General features: G+C 47.6%; 1 protein-coding gene and 1 non-coding gene across 8 annotated transcripts in view; both read right to left on the reverse strand.

Moving 5' to 3' along the window:
* Window positions 1-20,370, reverse strand: part of scube1 (signal peptide, CUB domain, EGF-like 1) — a 120,048-nt gene that overhangs the window by 5,554 nt on the left and 94,124 nt on the right. For 4 of the 7 annotated variants that reach the window (XM_071332821.1, XM_071332818.1, XM_071332820.1 and 1 more), the window contains 10 exons: window positions 12,852-12,980; window positions 8,256-8,372; window positions 6,904-7,026; window positions 6,628-6,747; window positions 4,677-4,775; window positions 3,179-3,295; window positions 2,713-2,889; window positions 2,132-2,326; window positions 795-956; window positions 34-201 (listed from right to left, as the gene is read on the reverse strand). In XM_071332821.1, the coding sequence (XP_071188922.1) occupies window positions 34-201; window positions 795-956; window positions 2,132-2,326; window positions 2,713-2,889; window positions 3,179-3,295; window positions 4,677-4,775; window positions 6,628-6,747; window positions 6,904-7,026; window positions 8,256-8,372; window positions 12,852-12,980 (1,407 nt within the window). The remainder of the gene's footprint in view (window positions 1-33; window positions 202-794; window positions 957-2,131; window positions 2,327-2,712; window positions 2,890-3,178; window positions 3,296-4,676; window positions 4,776-6,627; window positions 6,748-6,903; window positions 7,027-8,255; window positions 8,373-12,851; window positions 12,981-20,370) is intronic. The other 3 variants (XM_071332819.1, XM_071332822.1, XM_071332817.1) reach the window with 1 other exon arrangement.
* Window positions 382-454, reverse strand: trnak-cuu (transfer RNA lysine (anticodon CUU)). Its single transcript has one exon. It is a non-coding gene; the product is annotated as a tRNA-Lys (tRNA).

Below are 20,370 nucleotides of genomic sequence, written 5' to 3' on the forward strand. Positions count from 1 at the left end.
CTCTCTCTCTCTCTCTCTCTCTGTGTGTGTTACCTTTGGCCTCACAGTCCCTGAAGGTGACAGAGCCCTCGTACTTGGTCATGAGGCCACCTCCACAGGAGAAGCAGAGTACACGGCCAGGCTCCGGCTGGAAGGAGCCCAGAGGACAGGGGTTACAGGGACGGAACCCATCTGACGAATAATGACCAGCCGGACACTGGCCTGGGAGAGGTGGAGAGAGGAAGAGGTTTAACAAGTCTCTATAACGTACATATCTTCAACTGACCTATAATGTTGGAAGTAGAACTCCAATGTTTAATGAGATGGAGTCAGTTCCATAAATTCAGGTTTTCCAGAGTACCGCTAGTGAGGTTTTGAAATACATTCTGAATCAAAAGACAACGCCCAACGTGGGGCTCGAACCCACGACCCTGAGATTAAGAGTCTCATGCTCTACCGACTGAGCTAGCCGGGCTGATCTAGCCATAGATTCCTGGTCTTTGCTGCTATCTAGAGGACAAAGTGGGAAATGCCTTGAAACAGACCATGGTCTCCAATAGAACTGGAAATTTGTTTAACAACCACAGGGTGGTGCCAAACTACAGCACACAGAAGACTAACACAAGCATGCATGCATGCATGCACGCACACACACACACACACACACACACACACACACACACACACACACACACACACACACACACACACACACACACACACACACACACACACACACACACACACACACACACACACACACACACACACACACACACACACACACACACACACACACACACACACACACACACCTCCGCACTGGGAGACGTTCTTGGCCCCAGCGATGCCCTGTCCCTCGGTGCTGGGGCAGGGTTCACAGGACAGCTGGCCCATTGTGTCCTGGTATGTACCAGGGGGACACACGACACACTGATCATGGTCTCCACTATAGTACGTCCCCACACCACAGCTCACTGAGACAGGGAGAGAGATGAGAGAGACATGTTTAGCATATCATGGTATGGTATATCCCACATCCACTGCATCAAACTGAGACAGAAGTTGGCTTTGGTCTACACACTGTGTCAAACTGCAGCTGTGATGTCTAGGCCAAAGTAAAGGAAACACCAACATAAAGTGTCTTAATAGGGCGTTGGGTCACCACGAGCCAGAACTGCTTCAATGCACCTTGTCATAGATTCTACAAGTGTCTGGAACTCTGTTGGAGTGAGGTGACACCATTCTTCCATGAGAAATTCCATACTTTGGTGTTTTGTTGATGGTGGTGGAAAATGCTGTCTCAAGGCGCCGCTCCAGAATCTCTCTTAAGTGTTCAATGAAGGTGCATAAAGATGGAGGAATTCAGGTATGACGTCATTGTTTTTAGCACTACCCACAGAGTTCTTAAACTACGGTGCGCGACCTGGTTCAATGTGCCTGTAAATCAGCACAATCTACTTTTTAGGTTATTCAAATTGCCGGGCGTCTTGGAGCTAGAATTGGGATCATGTAGGCCTATACTGATACAAAAAATGAGTAACGGAGAGCAATGTACAATACGGCGAATGTAGAAAACAAGGTATTTGTGGTAAGTACATCGGGGCAGCCATCTTTATTCACCTACACCATGGGTTGAGATCTGGTGACTGAGGCGGCCATGGTATGCGGTTTACATCGTTTTCATGCTCATTAAACCATTCAGTGACCACTCATCCCCTATGGATGGGGGAATTGCCATGGTAGACAAAAATAATGGCCAACCTTAAGCATTATGGAATATGAATTGTTTAGGAATTGCTCAGGAACCACACCTGTATTACATTTCCATTTAAGTCATTTAGCAGACGCTCTTATCCAGAGCGACTTACAAATTGGTGCATTCACCTTATGACATCCAGTGGAACAGCCACTTTACAATAGTGCATCTAAATCTTTTAAGGGGGGGGGGGGGGGGGGTGAGAAGGATTACTTTATCCTATCCTAGGTATTCCTTAAAGAGGTGGGGTTTGTGTATGGAAGCACCTGCTTTCAATATACTTTGTATCCCCAATTTACTCAAGTGTTTTTCTTTATTTTGGCAGTTACCTGTATTTGGAATAGTAAGCTACAACAACTCCATATCCCAGGATGCCTTGCACAGGATGCTCACCACACTTGCCGTCCCGTAAGACCTGTCCGGTGCTGCATTGCTCAACATGCAGTGCAGGTTTCTGGGCCACCTCGTACTCAGTACCAGAGAACTGGATGTAGAACTGCTGCTTGTTGATGGACTTCCTCAGGGTCCGCATAGCACTCTGTAACCTCTGCTTCATACGCTCCCTCACACACTCCACGTTACACGAGTCTGGGGAGTGGATACACACAGTCAGTAACACACACACACACACACACACACACACACACACACACACACACACACACACACACACACACACACACACACACACACACACACACACACACACACACACACACACACACACACACACACACACACACACAACAAATACACAGAATCCACGTTACATGAGTCTGGGGAGAGGATACACACACACACACACACACAAACACAACAAATGCACAGAGTCCACGTTACACGAGGCTGGGGAGAGGAATATACAAGCACACAAAACTCACATTACTCACACCCATACACCAACAGGTTACATGAGTCTAACATGTGGCGTATATTCAATCAACACACACACACACACACACACACACACTGACCTGAGGTTGCACAGTCACACTGACCTGAGGCTTCCTTCATCTCCATCTCAAACTCAGCTGTGATGTGGGAAACCTCTTTGGAAGGGGACTTGCGTCCACGCCGCCGCTTCTTAGATGAGTCACACTTCAGATTGACAAAGGTCACCTGGCAGTCGTCAGTACAGGGGAGCGGACCCCCTGAGAATGAAGAGGGGGAGGATGAGGAGGAAGAAGATAAGGAGAGGAAGTTGATAGGATGCTGTTGTGCATGGTTTAGTATTGTTTGTTTCGTAGTTATGTTAGGTGTAAGGGCACAGCTCAGGACACATCTAACTGTCGGTTATATTACAGCTACAGTATCTTGCATCATGTATACCTTCTTAGTCTTAGTTCAGTCTGTATTACTTGATGCTGCACACTCTAAGTTAGGAGTAGCCTGTGTTATAGAGTACAGTTTGTACAGTCATTTAGGAGTAGCAGGATTTACCTTGCAGGCTCGGCTTGGACGTCTCTCTGTGTTTTTCCTTGTTCCTGGGTCTCAGGTGACACTTGGCATCTTTGACCTTGAAGCGGGCCTTCTGCTTGATGGGCGGGGGTAACGTATCTTCATTTACATAAAGGAGAAAGACACAAACATACACTAATGAATGACCTTTTGACATCCTATGAAAAACATCATAATTTAGGGACAGGAGATTTATCCTGATCACCTGACCTGACCAACTCGTGGCCCTGATGATAGTCCACTGCCCATGGCATATGATCACACACTTCAGAGTGCATCTCCAGGCCACATTTATTGGTTTTCTCTGGTTGAGGTGAAGTTTAAGTCACAGAGGAACTAACGCAGCCAAATGCTTTATCACGCTCTGCCTGTCTCTCTGGCAATACAGGCAAAACCAAAAACCCACATCGTCCCAGTGATCAGCAGTCCAGCCGACACCAGGGAGGAAGGTAGACGGAATGTGTGTGTATGTGTCTGTTTTGTCGGCCATGTAGTGGGTGGTCGGGATGGCTGTCCTTTTAACGAGGTGCTGGAGACACGCAAGGGTCAGAATGTGTGTGTGTGTGTGTGTGGTTATGGGTACGCTGAGTGGAGAGGAAGATTGAGAGCGGCGCCAGGTAAACACACAGCACAGTGAGAGGTTCTGTCCATTAACCATTAAAACCAGACACACCAGGACACCACTGGCTCCAGTTTGCTGCTGTGGAGCAGAGGCGCTGAATGGACTGAGCTGTTTGCCGTTCGGGACGCCACATAGAAGCTGTCTTCATCATCATCGTTAACCGTCGTCATCATCTGCCACTTCCGTTATCAGAGCGTGAAATGATAGATCGTGATGAGAGCGTAGCTGAACCGTAAGCGAACCATATGTCTGGGGGAGCTGTGAGATTCTTAGGGGACGGTCCAGGATTGGCGCGCTGAGGTGAGCTGTATTTCATATCACTTAACACTCACACCCCCAGCCAGATGGTGAGTCTTTCTATCTCTCCATCTCTATCTCTCTCTCTCACACACACACACACACACTCCATCTCCCTCTCTACCCCTCTCTCTCGTTCTCTCTCTCTCTCTCTCTCTCTCGTTTCTCTCTCTCTCTCTCTCTCTCTCTCTCTCTCTCTCTCTCTCTCTCTCTCTCTCTCTCTCTCTCTCAGTGCATTCCTCTGGCCGTGCGAGGGCCCTCTCCCTGTCCAAAATCTACAGAGTGCTGAAGGAAATATAGGAGTGACGACATGGCGAGCACCAAAGGCAGGGGAGTGAAGATTCCGATGGAGGGAATGAAGAAATTGAGGAATTTAAACCCACCGGCAACGGGAGAAGTGAAACGATGACAACCGCATCGACGTCAAAAGGTCATGACCGAGCTGCGAGACTCTGATCTCACTGTATGTGTGTGATTTAACTAGAAGTGGTATGGTTAAATATCTTTATATTGAACAAAGCATGACATCTCTGACTACATGTCCCATAATGCATTGCATACCTGCACAGGTGAGCAGGGAGGTGGTGGCGTTCCTCTTCTGTGGTGCCTTCCCAGGTTGCACCGGCACACCACAGCTTAGTGTGTAGCTGTTCTCAGAGTCTGGCGGGACACACACAAGTACATGTCAGTTACAACCCTGTCCATCCCAGGTCAATCCGTTTAGACCAGCTCTGCTCTGTATCCCTGTCTTCTGCCACTGGCTGACTTGTTTATGGCTATTAAACCGACACCACTGAGGGACAGGGTGACATGGGACATGAGGAAATATGTGATTGCTGTCAAAGTGATAGAGGGGTCCATCCGAGGAGCAGTGTGACCCAATCCCCCTGCTACGCTAACCGCCTGAGGTGTGTGTGTGCTAACCATCTGATGGCAATGTGTGTTTCTCTTGGCTAGTTGAGGTTCTGATGGAGTGCGGAGGAGTAAAATACTTTTATTCGTTTTCTATGGCCTCACTTTCTCTAGTATTTAAGAGCTACAAGAGACTGCCATATGAAGCCTGCCATAAAAGAAAACACACTCACACACACCTCAGTCACACACACACACACACACACACACACACACACACACACACACACACACACACACACACACACACACACACACACACACACACACACACACACACACACACACACACACACACACACACACGTGCATAAATACACATTTCCTGAGGGATGGAGAGAAATTATGCACCGAATGACAGATCTATGCTCACTCATGAATGTTCGCGCACACACGTACACACGCACACACACAAACACACACATGTCTAGTCAGAAATGAGGGATGAAGACTTCAGAGCTCATAAAGCGGGATATGATTGAAGAAGACGCAGGACTTTGCGTGCAACCACAAGAATTGAAAAGCTTTCCTTCTCCCCCAAATTAAGACATGCTCCAGAAAGATTTAAAAAAGCAACATTTTTTCACTTTGTGTTTGAGAGCTATCCATCAGTCTCACACTACAGCAGCCAAACCAAACGGAGCAAACGTCTACTCAAAGCAGTCCCAACAGAAATATGGCAGGCCCGATTAAAGAATGTAATTGTTTTACAGATGTTCGTCTGTGTTAAGCACATTCGCAGAAGGACCAGGGTGAACTAAAATAGCAAATAGCTTTATAGCCATTTATAGCCTTAGGGGCAACACCAGACGAAATCACTCACTGAGTGAAATACTTTTAGCTGAAATGCCCCCTGACGGATCCTTTGGCCAGTGACTGAGAAAGGTAGGTAGATAGATTAGGCCTTAATCTGAGCCCTACATCCAAGTGGGAAACTTTCAGTGGAGCTCTGCTTGAATGGAGAGCAGCGTGAGGACTGGCCTTGACCTCTAGAGGGCAGCAGAGAGTATGGAGCGGCTGGAGCTCAGTAAACCACGGATACACAGGCATTGGTCATTGATAAGAGTCAGCTGAAGACTAGCGCATTGGACTAAACCTCACCAGACCAGTCCAGATCAGAGAAGGTAGAGGATTAATGTAGTTTAACCAGAGAAGGTAGAGGATTAACGTAGTTTAACCAGAGAAGGTAGAGGATTAACGTAGTTTAACCAGAGAAGGTAGAGGATTAACGTAGTTTAACCAGAGAAGGTAGAGGATTAATGTAGTTTAACCAGAGAAGGTAGAGGATTAACGTAGTTTAACCAGAGAAGGTAGAGGATTAACGTAGTTTAACCAGAGAAGGTAGAGGATTAACGTAGTTTAACCAGAGAAGGTAGAGGATTAATGTAGTTTAACCAGAGAAGGTAGAGGATTAATGTAGTTTAACCAGAGAAGGTAGAGGATTAATGTAGAGAAGGAGGGAGTGTAGATTGCAGATTGAGGAGAAGAGTCGAGGTTAAAGTCTAGGATTCTGCTGGGGAGAAAGAGTGAAGGTTTGGTCTTTGCTGTAAGGTGTGTGTGTGTGTGTGTGTGTTGGGGTGTGTAGGACTGAGCCACGTACCTGCGAGGAAGAGTGCGTTAGAAGGACAGGAGAGTGAGCACACCTCCACCCCGCCTCTCTTGTCACAGCTGAGCTGGGCGCGCGGCGCTGGCTTCCCATTGGGCAAACACTTCACCGCCTCTGAGGAACATAGAGGGTCACATCACCATGACAACCACCGACCGGTCACAGCACAAAAACGATGACACACGCACACACGCACGCACGCACTCACACACACACACACTCCTATGTCTATAGAAGACACACACACACAGTAGACGTTTAGGTGCTTACCGGTGCAGTCCTTCTTGTTCCAGTGGAGTTTCTGACCGGGCGGACACAGACACTCATAGCCTCCCTGTGTGTTCACACAGCTGTGCTCACAGCTCCCGTTGTTAATGCTGCACTCATCTATGTCTGAGATACAACCACAAAGAATACAGTCAGAGGGTGTGTGTGTGTGTGTGTGTGTGTGTGTGTGTGTGTGTGTGTGTGTGTGTGTGTGTGTGTGTGTGTGTGTGTGTGTGTGTGTGTGTGTGTGTGTGTGTGTGTGTGTGTGTGTGTGTGTGTGTGTGTGTGTGTGTGTGTGTGCACATGTACGTGGTTGAGTATCATCAAAGTTCAGAGGGACATCATCAGACATGATGTCCCGGACCTGCTGTTTTCGACTCTCTCTCTCTACTGCACCTGCTGTCTCTAACTCTGAATGATCGGCTATGAAAAGCCAACTGACATTTACTCCTGAGGTGTTGCACCCTCTACAACCACTGTGATTATTATTATTTGTGAACGTTTGAACATCTGTGAACGTTTGAACATCTTGGCCATGTACTGTTATAATCTCCACCCGGCACAGCCAGAAGAGGACTGGCCAACCCTCAGAGCCTGGTTCCTCTCTAGGTTTCTTCCTAGGTTCCTCCCTTTCTAGGTAGTTTTTCCTAACCACTGTGCTTCTACATCTGCATTGCTTGCTGTTTGGGGTTTTAGGCTTTGCTGATGTAAAAAGGCTTCATAAATACATTTGATTGATTGATTAGACAGAGCCTGTGCTACGAGTCAGTGTGTGATGTCATCAGTGTGAGACAGACAGCTCATGTCCTCTCCGTGCTCTATATCTGACTGACTGGTATGTGTTGACTGCTAATGGAACGCCCTTAAGACAGTGGCCTGTTTAGTCTACCACTGAAGAACATGGCTGTCAGTCAGACAGGGCCAGGTGAAGTAGGATCACAACACACACACACACACACACACCCGTCAAGCCTACTGCCTCCGCACGACATGTGTGTGACAGGTACAACACACACACATGCACACACAGGCAGGGACGCAGGTACGGAGGGCTATTCAGGGGAACTGAGGTATGAGTGTGCTTTCAGCAGCGCCATCTGCACGTGCTCAGTCACCCCTCACTAACACACACAATAAAAAACACTCTCCCTCTCTTTCTATTTCTCTCTCTCCTCTTCACTCTCTCTCTTTCTCCTTGTCAGTCTCTCAGGGCTTCTTACTTTGTGTCAGTCAATTCCTTTTTATCTGTGCCTCTCCCTAGCTACCTGTCTGTTTAACTCTTTCCCATGTCTTTCTAAGTGTGTGTTTGTGTGTGTGTATGCGTGCAATCCCATGCATGTCTGTGTCCTCCTCACCTCCGCAGTGTGTGAGGCCGTACAGAGTGTATCCTTCCTGACAGACACAGTCGAAGCTGCCAGGGTAGTTGACGCAGGTGTGGTCGCAGGTCCTCTCAAAGGAACATTCGTCAATATCTGAGAGGAGAAACACAGATCGTATGTGATGCTACTACACACGGGGGCTGTCCAAAATGACACCATTCCCAATATAGTGCACTACTTTTGACTACAGCCCCATGGCACTCTATTCCCTATATAGTGCACTACATTGGACCAGGGCTCCTAGGGAATAGGGTGCCATTTGAGATGCTGCCATGAACTGGACCATAGTGAGTCACTCTGACCATGCCGTCACCAAGGACTTATGGACAGAATAGCCAGTGTCTATATGAAACATGCTAAAGATAGGACAGAGTTAACATCCATGTTCTCAGTACAGAGCATTTTGACCCGCTGCATCACCGCCTGGTATGGCAACTGCTCGGCATCTGACCGTAAGGCGCTACAGAGGGTAGTGCGTACGGCCCAGTACATCACTGGGGCCAGGCTTCCTGCCATCCAGGACCTATATACTAGGCGTTGTCGGAGGAAGGCCCAAAAGATTGTCAAAGACTCCAGTCACCCAAGTCATAGACTGTTCTCTCTGCTACCGCACGGCAAGCGGTACCGGAGCGCCAAGTCTTGGACAAAAAGGCACCTTAACAGCTTCTACCCCCAAGCCTGCTGAACAACTAAACTAATGAAATGGCCAGCTGGACTATTTACATTGATCCCCCCTGCTTTTACACTGCTGCTTCTCGCTGTTTATTATCTATGCATAGTCACTTTACAAATTACCTCGACTAACCTGTACCCCCACACATTGACTCTGTACCGGTACCCCCTGTATATAGCCTCCACATTGACTGTACTGGTACCCCCTGTATATAGCCTCCACATTGACTCAGTACCGGTAGCCCCTGTATATAGCCTCCCCATTGACTCAGTACCGGTACCCCCTGTATATAGCCTCCACATTGACTCAGCACCGGTAGCCCCTGTATATACAGCCTCCACATTGACTCAGTACTGGTACCCCCTGCATATAGCCTCCACATTGACTCAGTACTGGTACCCCCTGTATATAGCCTCCACATTGACTCAGTACTGGTACCCCCTGTATATAGCCTCCACATTGACTCAGTACTGGTACCCCCTGTATATAGCCTCCACATTGACTCAGTACTGGTACCCACTGTATATAGCCTCCACATTGACTCAGTACTGGTACCCCCTGTATATAGCCTCCACATTGACTCAGTACTGGTACCCCCTGTATATAGCCTCCACATTGACTCAGTACTGGTACCCACTGTATATAGCCTCCACATTGACTCAGTACTGGTACCCCCTGTATATAGCCTCCACATTGACTCAGTACTGGTACCCCCTGTATATACAGCCTCCACATTGACTCAGTACTGGTACCCCCTGTATATAGCCTCCACATTGACTCAGTACTGGTACCCCCTGTATATAGCCTCCACATTGACTCAGTACTGGTACCCCCTGTATATAGCCTCCACATTGACTCAGTACTGGTACCACCTGTATATAGCCTCCACATTGACTCAGTACTGGTACCCCCTGTATATAGCCTCCACATTGACTCAGTACTGGTACACCCTGTATATAATGTAGCCTCGTTATTGTTAAGTACATTTATTGTGTTACTTTTTGATTGATTAGATTTTTTTAAACTTTAGTTTATTTAGTAAATATTTTCTTAACTATTTCTTGAACTGCATTGTTGGGTAAGGGCTCGTAAGTAAGCATTTCACGGTAAGGTCTATACCTGTTGTATTCGACGCATGTGACAAACACAATTTGATGTGATTTGTATACTGGATATTGAAAGCATTGAGTTTCACTATGGGGAGTTGTATGAACTGTCTTTTGTTTAGAGTGCTAGAAGCTGTGAAGAGGAATTTCCACTAAAAGTACAATCAATCTGAACTGTGAACTGTCAGTGGTGAGACAGTGGATGTGTGTGTGTGTGTGTGTGTGTGTGTGTGTGTGTGTGTGTGTGTGTGTGTGTGTGTGTGTGTGTGTGTGTGTGTGTGTGTGTGTGTGTGTGTGTGTGTGTGTGTGTGTGTGTGTGTGTGTGTGTGTGTGTGTGGTGTGGGTTGGAGGACTGGACACTGCAGGAGCATTTCAAAATGTTCTGTCTGAAATAACAGTGTACATTCAGCCTGGTTATGTGGGTGGGAGTCTAAACACTGACAGGGTTACTGGGTGTGTGTGTGTGTGTCAGGTTGGTTGCTCAAGATTCACACACATAAACACACACACACACACACACACACACACACACACACACACACACACGCAATACACACACACACACACACACACACACACACACACACACACACACACACACACACACACACACACACACACACACACACACACACACACACACACACACACACACACGCAATACACAAACTCTGACCATTAAGTCATCGTCCTTGGTTGTAGCAGAGAACATGTTTGCTTCCTTCCTCTTGATGAACCAACAAGCTGATACATGAGTCATAGATATTACTCTCTCCGACTCTTCCCCACACAAACACCCATTACTCAGCCACGGCTAATAAGACCGGTCCATTAATCAGACTGGAGTTCATTGTTAACAAACAGAGGTGTGGAGAACAAATCAGAGCTCTGCTCACTAAATAACCCGAAGAGGTCTTCTCAGTGGAGACTTAAAGATCCAATTCAGTCCTTCAGTCAAGCCCTCCACCCCAGGCCTGGGATAGATCAGACCAACTCACTGTGGTCAGGACCAGGGGGCTGATCTAGGATCAGGTCCCCCCTATCAATATAATCACATTCATTCAAACTTAAAAGGCCAAACTGATCCAAGATCAGCACGCCTACAGGTCCTGGTTTTGGTTTATAATTGTTTTATTTGAGTGAGAAAGATGTAATGACATATTTGGGTGGCTGACAGTAGCAACAGCATTACTCCAGTCCAGCGTCTCCAACTCACCTGGACTACTTCAATACCAAGTCATCTGGGCTGTGGAGATTTACAAAGGCTAAAAATACAGTGTGTTATGATAAAGTTTGTCATGAGGAGGAAGTTGTTGAGGCCTGGCTTCTGTTGGCTCCTGGGCTGCTTTGCTACAGTCCTCCAGGCAACTGTCTATATGACGGGCTACGGTTAGACTACCATACCTTATTAATGAAACTAGCATCAGACCACAACCCCAGCCACCACGCAGCACTGGAACGACTTGAGAGAGGCGCAGCTGTATAATCTAATTTCACCGAGAGGTGCCAGTTGTTGGTTTGGCTGATGTGCAGGTGTCTGTCGGTTGGTGGGGTCGGGTGTAAACCCACCCAAGGTTAGTGTCCCTGTTTGTTAAAACACCAAACAACGTAGCCTGTCTGTTAATAAGCATACTGTGTCTGCAAAGCTAAAGCTCCCTCCGTCCGCTTGACCTCTACTGTATTGTTTTAATACAGCTACCTGTAGGGAGTCTTTATGTTCCGGGTGATTATTGCACACCCCATTCTCCATCCCCCCTGTCCTTGTACAGGCATAGGGTCAGCCTAAAGCCTCTCTCTCTGTATTTGTCTCCCCCTCCCTTTCTCTCTCAGGAGGAACCTGGCATAGCTGTAGCTCTTCTCAGACACGTATTACCAGGAGCTATTTTCCTTGGAAGAGCTTACCAGCATGGAAAGAATTAAAACATTAAATAAATAAAAGTTAAAAATAAAAATCTGAACAAAAATACCACTTGTTAGCAGATGGAACAACATGTGTTTTTGGACACTGGAAGCTTAGTTTTACAGTCAGGTAAGCTGATGGGTGGAAGGAGCGTGTCAGTGTGTGTGTGTGTGTGTGTGTGTGTGTGTGTGTGTGTGTCCTCCCATCAGCGCACACCCAAGTTGACTGTGTTATTGGCGTGCATGGAGTTGTGTAAACTGTTTGTTGGCAGTTCTTTTTGTGTTTAATATGACAGTGTTGATGTTTAATATGACACACACACACACACACACACACACACTGGGATAGAGTTGTTTGGTGTTTTTGGTTCGGGGACAAAAACACTGCAGGGTGTTGTTGTTAATAAAATAATTTGTGATGTGTGCCTCTCCTGTCTCTCTTGCTGTGACTTGTATAGGGGAATTTGCATTTGTCCTCCAAACATAAGCAGGGATTAGATATGAAGAGAGAAGCAGAATGCCTTAATACAGCTGACAGTAAATTACACCCACTGGAGGATGCTAAATCAATTGTAATAACAAGCCTATCTGTGCATGTCATTCCAGGTGAATGATTTGTAGGCCAACCCTTGTTTTGATTCTATGTATGATCCTGCTCTGAACATAAAGCGCATGAGTGAGTTACTACCGTAGAGATTTATGATAGAAACTACTAGGCCGTCTGCATATTATTGTATATCCATTCCCATGGTCCCTGTTCCGTGACACCTTCCGTTCGTGACCTGATCGCGGAGTGACCGCACTGTTCCCAAAGGTAACCGTCTTAAAGCATTGTGACGTCATCAGTCATCAGACAGGAGTGTATGACAGCTGTCAGCCAGGTAGGCTGCTCACCCTGGCAGGTGCGCTCGTCAGTGAGGAGCTTGTGGCCCTTCTGGCAGCTGCACTCAAAGGAGCCCACCGTGTTTTTGCAGAAATGGTCACAGCCGCCGTTATTGAACGCCTCCTGGCATTCATCTATGTCTGTATGGAGATAGGGAGAGAGGGATGGGGTGGGGAGAGAAAGAGACAGAGAGTAAGAGAGCGAGAAAGAGAGCGCGAGAGAGAGCATTAGGTCACAGATACACTAAGGCAATAGGCAATACTGGTCAAAGAGAACAGAGTTTTTACACACACACACAGACACACACACACACAGACACACACACAGTATATAACTCTGCCGTGCTAAAGTGTTTCCCTTTAGCAGTCTCTCCCACACAGCCACTGCCATGCTGGGATGTAGATCTCCAAATTGGCAGACAACAGGCCAATAAAAGGCTTCACTAATGCCTTGGAAATCTATTCTAAGCCTCTGTAAGAGTCTTTATGGAACAGGGGGAGGCAGGCGGGGTGAGAGTAAGGGTGAGACAGGGGGAGTCAGAGAGAAGTGGGGTTTTCCTAATGCTCGTATTTGTGCTAACAGGAAGAAGCCAGGAGTTGGCAGGCCTGAAAGACAACATGAACACTGGCTGTGCTGCGTTGTGGCGGTAAAGTAGGTTTCCATCCACACAACAAGTCGTAACCGCAGTGCCAGGGTGTCGGTGTGGGCCAGCCGCCCTCAGTCACAAACATATTGCCACAACACCGGGAAGATATTATCCCAGAGCAAACAAACCTATGGGAGTCCCATCGCTGTTCCCTGAAGGCCTCACCTGCCTCTTTCATTCTCTTATTCATTCACTCTTTCTTTTCATTCTTTCAGATCTCTGATAAAATGAACGAAGTCTCATTCACCAGTGGTTTCTTTTCTGCTGCTAGACCATTTCTTTATGCGGTTTCATTATTCTATTGATTTCTTTCTCTCGCTTTCTCTTCCTCTTGGCATGTGTGTCTGTGCGCACGTTTTGTGTGTGTGTGTGTGTGTGTGTGCGCATGGCAGTGTGTGTGTATACGTGTGTGAGCATGTGTGTGCACGCTCTTGCGTTTGTGTGCACTTGTGTGTGTGTGTGTGTGTGTGTGTGTGTGTGTGTGTGTGTGTGTGTGTGTGTGTGTGTGTGTGTGTGTGTGTGTGTGTGTGTGTGTGTGTGTGTGTGTGTGTGTGTGTGTGTGTGTGTGTGTGTGTGTGTGTGTGTGTGATGGTATCAAGTGTAATGGTAGCTTCACGGTGCTCAGCAGCAGACAGCATGGTACAGGCTCAGCGGGCTTGTTGAGAGGGATCCTCCACTAGCCTCTACTGGCTGATCCTATGACACGCTCTTTACCTGGAACTAATGGAACAGCCCGCTGCTACTGCTACTGCTGTACACAACACTGTCTAGCCCACCATGCAAGGACTTAGAGAAGAGGGGAGAGACACAGAGAGAGAGAGAGAGAGAGCGAGAGAAATAAAGAGTGAGAGAGAGAGCAAGAGAGAGTGAGAGAAAGAGAGAGAGAGAGAGAGAGAGAGAGAGAGAGAGAGAGAGAGAGAGAGAGAGAGAGAGAGAGAGAGAGAGAAAGAGAGAGAGAGCAAGGGGGGAGGGGTGTTGAATGAATACATCATTGAACCCCCCCCTCACCCCTAAAGGCTTACACCATCCAGGGGTTTGATGGACATTCCCATAACTTCCATCTACCCCTCCTCCCCCCACCTCCTGCCCATGTGACTAGGTCTTCCTGAATCCCTGTGGAATAAAGGCCCAGGTGTGTGAGACAATCCAGAGACGTAGATCAGGAATAATAAGCGAGCCGGATCCCCTGGGGCTGTGCATGCAGTGCCAACCCTCCAGCCTGGTGGGATCTGATGTCACGCTACAATCCCCCCATAACCCCATCCCTTCTCTCTCCTCACCCCTTCCTCTTTCTAAATATGTGCCCTCAGCCGAACCCTGGAGAGGGTCACTGGGTATATTTCCCTCCTGAGAGGACTGGCAATGCCACACTCAACAAGGGAGGAAAGGAGGAAAGGAAAGGGGATGAGGAAGAGATGGAAAAGAAAGTGGAGGAGGTAGAAGGTAGATTTAGTGGACGAGGAGAAACGTAAGGGGAAGAAAGGAGGAAAGTGGAAGGGTAGAGGGAGGAGGAAGAGACGGAAGAGAAAGCAAAGGAGGGAGGGAGTATTAAGAGGAGGGAGAAAGGGAAATAACAGAAGAGGAAAGTGGAAGAGTGGAGGGAGGAGGGAGAGGACAATAGCATGGCAGATTACACGGGCTAAGCCCTTTTTGATTGGTGCTCTAAGTGATGAAAACTGCTGTGGATTAACACCTAAGCCTTTGAGTCAGAGAGTCAGTCAAGCAAGACACCACAGGGAAGACTCATCTAAGATAGGAGTGGAGGGGAGGGGGAGAGGAGGACAGGGGGGAGAAGGAGGAGAAGGGTAAGATAGGAAGGAAAAGGAGAGGAAGGGAGAGAAAGGAGAGTAGGAGAGGAGGGAGAGGAAGAGAGGTGAGTGGGAGAAAAAGAGCGGGTAGATGGAAAGGGGTAGAGAAAAACAGGAGGAAGGGAAGTAGGTGGGGAAGGCGTGGTCAGATATTGCATGTTACCTTTAATAGTCAGTCCACCGTGCAACGAACCAAGTGAGATAAAGTCAGACAAATATATACAGTTGAGTGATATAAAAGAACATCAGAATAAAATAGTCCTCAGACGACAGGGCCTGTGTTTTCCTATAACAATGTATCCTGATATAAGGGAACTTCTCCATCAAGGCTGAAGTGCAGTGTAACCTCACTGTACAGTGGAATTCCATAGAGTGATTTGAGGGCATTCCTATTTGCATATATACTACAACTACAATCAGAGACAGTAAATAGTTTGGGGTGGCAGGTAGCCTAGGGGTTAGAGCGTTGGGCCAGTAACCGAAAGGTAAAGGTAAACATCTATTGTTCTCCCCCTGAACAAGGCAGTTAACCCGCTGTTCCCTGGTAGGCTGTCATTGTAAATAAGAATTTGTTCTTAACTGACCTGCCTAGTTAAATAAAGGTTAAACTGTCCACAGCCTTTAAGGGGATTGTCCTACATCTGGCTTTCCTCAGACTCTGGAGGTAAGGACGCTCGTCTCACGGCTGACCCTCTGAACCGACGACCTCATTGAAAGTTGTGCTCTCAAGCAATGACCTCATTGAAAGCTGTGCTCTCAAGCAGTGACCTCATCAAAAGCTGAGCTCTCAAGCAATGACCTCATCAAAAGCTGTGCTCTCAAGCAATAACCTCATTGAAAGCTGTGCTCTCAAGCAATGACCTCATCAAAAGCTATGCTCTCAAGCAATGACCTCATCAAAAGCTGAGCTCTCAACACTGACAGATTCACTTGCTTTCTTTCTCTCCTCTTCCATCATCATTTGCTTTTTGATGATTGCTTTCTTAGAGAGAAGACCTCTTTCTCTCTGTTCTGTCCTCTCTGCTCCCCCTTTCCATCTCCTCCACGTTCTGTTAATTGCCTCCTCTTGTCTCTCTTTTAAATCAATCACGGCTATTTCCCAGTTCCGTTTCCTTGGCATGCCGACAGCAGATCTCATCTCTATAGAAAGGATGGCTACCTGTCTCCCTAGAGGGGATCTTCTCTCTCTCGCACATACTCTCTCTCTTTCTCTCCCTCTCTCTGCATTCTTAGAAAAAAAAGGTGCTATCTATAACCGAGGGTTCTACGTGGAACCTGGAACCAAAAAGGATTATCCTATGGGGACAGCCGAAGAACCCTTTTGGAACCCTTTTTTCTAAGTGTACCCCCTCTCTCTCTCCACATCCCTCTCTCTCTCCACATCCCTCTCTCTCTCCACATCTCTCACACACACACACACACACACACACGCACACACCTCCCCCGCCGTCCCTCAGATGCCAATTGCCCACCATCCCAGACAAGTCTACAGAAGGTATAACAATATCGCCCCCAACCTACCCAGCCCAAACTTCCCCAACACAGACAAAGATCCCTAATTATTCAGTAAGTCTGGCAGCCATAACTACTGGCATAGCATAGCATAGCCACCACATTTCCCCACACTTAATGGCCACTCTGTGGAAGCCTGAGCCCAATAATGGCCTATATAATTACCTTTAATAGTCCTTAAATAAGCTTCAAGCTTAAATAAAAACATTAAGCATCCACACATCTTGAAATTATAAAACACTGTGTGTAAGAGAGAGAAATTGTGTGTGTAAATGAGAGAGAGGGAGTGTGTATGTCTGTGTGTGTGTGTGTGTGTGAGAGAGGAAGAGAGAAAGAGAGAGAGAGAGGAGAAACAAAGAGAGTGAGAAAAGCAGAGTGACAGGGGGGGGGAAGGAGACAGGAGAGTGGGAAGAAGATAGGGGAGTGGGAAGTGAGACAGGGGAGTGGAAGTGAGACAGGGGAGTGGGAAGGAGACAGGGGAGTGGGAAGAAGACAGGAGAGTGGGAAGGAGACAGGGGAGTGGGAAGTGAGACAGGGGAGTGGGAAGGAGACAGGGGAGTGGGAAGAAGACAGGAGAGTGGGAAGGAGACAGGGGAGTGGGAAGGAGACAGGAGAGTGGGAAGGAGACAGGGGAGTGGGAAGTGAGACAGGGGAGTGGGAAGGAGACAGGGGAGTGGGAAGGAGACAGGGGAGTGGGAAGTGAGACAGGGGAGTGAGAAGTGAGACAGGGGAGTGGGAAGGAGACAGGGGAGTGGGAAGAAGACAGGAGAGTGGGAAGGAGACAGGGGAGTGGGAAGGAGACAGGAGAGTGGGAAGGAGACAGGGGAGTGGGAAGTGAGACAGGGGAGTGGGAAGGAGACAGGGGAGTGGGAAGGAGACAGGGGAGTGGGAAGTGAGACAGGGGAGTGAGAAGTGAGACAGGGGAGTGGGAAGGAGACAGGGGAGTGGGAAGTGAGACAGGGGAGTGGGAAGTGAGACAGGGGAGTGGGAAGGAGACAGGGGAGTGGGAAGGAGACAGGGGAGTGGGAAGAAGACAGGAGAGTGGGAAGTGAGACAGTGGAGTGGGAAGGAGACAGGGGAGTGGGAAGGAGACAGGGGAGTGGGAAGAAGACAGGAGAGTGGGAAGTGAGACAGTGGAGTGGGAAGGAGACAGGGGAGTGGGAAGGAGACAGGGGAGTGGGAAGGAGACAAGGGAGTGGGAAGGAGACAGGAGAATGGGAAGACGACAGGGGAGTGGGAAGGAGACAGGGGAGTGGGAAGTGAGACAGGGGAGTGGGAAGGAGACAGGGGAGTGGGAAGAAGACAGGAGAGTGGGAAGGAGACAGGGGAGTGGGAAGTGAGACAGGGGAGTGGGAAGGAGACAGGGGAGTGGGAAGAAGACAGGAGAGTGGGAAGGAGACAGGGGAGTGGGAAGGAGACAGGAGAGTGGGAAGGAGACAGGGGAGTGGGAAGTGAGACAGGGGAGTGGGAAGGAGACAGGGGAGTGGGAAGGAGACAGGGGAGTGGGAAGTGAGACAGGGGAGTGAGAAGTGAGACAGGGGAGTGGGAAGGAGACAGGGGAGTGGGAAGTGAGACAGGGGAGTGGGAAGTGAGACAGGGGAGTGGGAAGGAGACAGGGGAGTGGGAAGTGAGACAGGGGAGTGGGAAGTGAGACAGGGGAGTGGGACGGAGAGGTAGAGATAGAGTAGTCGGGTGAAGAGTCAATCAGACATGCTGGGAGAGCAGTTTCCATCTGGATCTGTCCACTTCTATGGAGGGAGAGGGAGACAGAGAGAGACCACCTAAAAGGAAGAGATTCCCAAAGCCATCACCTAGAGAAAGATGAACTTGGAGAAGAGTCCCCTAAGCAAGCTGGTCCTGGGGCTCTGTTCACAAACACAAACAGACCCCACAGAACCCCAGGAGAGCAACACAATTAGACCCAACCAAATCTTGAGAAAACAAAAAGATAATTACTTGACACATTGGAAAGAATTAACAAAAAAACTAAGAAAACTAGAATGCTATTTGGCCCTAAACAGAGAGTACACAGTGGCAGAATAAACGACCACTGTGACTGACCCAAACTTAAGGAAAGCTTTGACTATGTACAGACTCAGTGAGCATAGCCTTGCTATTGAGAAAGGCCGCCGTAGGCAGACCTGACTCTCAAGAGAAGACAGGCTATGTGCACACTGCCCACAAAATTGGAAACTGAGCTGCACTTCCTAACCTCCTGCCAAATGTATGACCATATTAGAGACACATATTTCCCTCAGATTACTCAGATCCACAAAGAATTCAAAAACAAACCCAATTTTGATAAACTCCCATATCTATTGGGTGAAATACCACAGTGTGCCATCACAGCAGCAAGATTTGTGACCTGTTGCCACAAGACAAGGGCAACTAGTGAAGAAACAACCCCATTGTAAATACAACCCATATTTATATTTATTTATTTTCCATATTTATATTTATTTACTATTTGCACATCGTTACAACACTGTATATAGACATAATATGACATTTGAAATGTCTTTATTATTTTGGAACTTCTGTGAGTGTAATGTTTACTGTTTTTTTTTATTTATTATTGTTTATTTCACTTTTGTTTATAATCTACTTCACTTGCTTTGGCAATGTTAACATGTGTTTCCCATGTCAATAAAGCCCTTGAATTGAAATTGAAATTGAATTGAGAGAGCACCTCTGTGATTGCATTGCACACACATCTGGGCTGCCAGGGGCCAGCTGGTAGTTAGGCCTCTATTAACGAGGGCATAGCTCATTAAGGCTCTCCTACATATGATGTACCATAATGATGATCTCACTCAGGGAGGGGAGAGGTGGTAGGGGAGACCTGGGGAGGGAAAGAGGGATGGAAAGGAAATGAGAGCAATGAATGGAGCGGAGAAGGAATGGGGATGTCTCATGTTCTATCATTCTCAGTCACTCACTCTCTCACTCATTCAATCTTCCACTCTCTATGTCCACTGATTGTAACGGCTGTCGTCCTCCTCATCTGAGGAGGAGAAGTTTGCAGGATCGGAAGACCAATGCGCAGCGTGGTAAGTGTCCATAACGTTTATTTTAAAACATAAACTGAACACTAAGAAATACAAAACAATAAATGTGAACATGAACGAAACCGAAACAGTACCGTGTGGCAACAAACACTCACAAGGAAACAAAAACCCACCAACCAAAAGTGAAACCCAGGCTACCTAAGTATGATTCTCAATCAGGGACAACGATGGACAGCTGCCTCTGATTGAGAACCATACCAGGCCAAACTCAAAACCCCAACATAGAAAAACACACATAGACTGCCCACCCCAACTCACGCCCTGACCATACTAAATAAAGACAAAACAAAGGAAATAAAGGTCAGAACGTGACACTGATCTATCTCTCTCTCCCCTTATCTCTTGTATCTGCCTCTCATTTCAGATATCTCTTTTTGTTACCATCTCCGTCTCTCTCTTCCTTTCTCACCGTGATCTAATCATTTGAATCTCTCTAAGTGTCTGGGTGTAAGAACAGGGGTGTAATCTGTCAACGCATACACACACGCACACACAA

This window comes from Salvelinus alpinus, chromosome 11 (genome assembly GCF_045679555.1).
Source record: "Salvelinus alpinus chromosome 11, SLU_Salpinus.1, whole genome shotgun sequence".
NCBI lineage: Eukaryota > Metazoa > Chordata > Actinopteri > Salmoniformes > Salmonidae > Salvelinus > Salvelinus alpinus.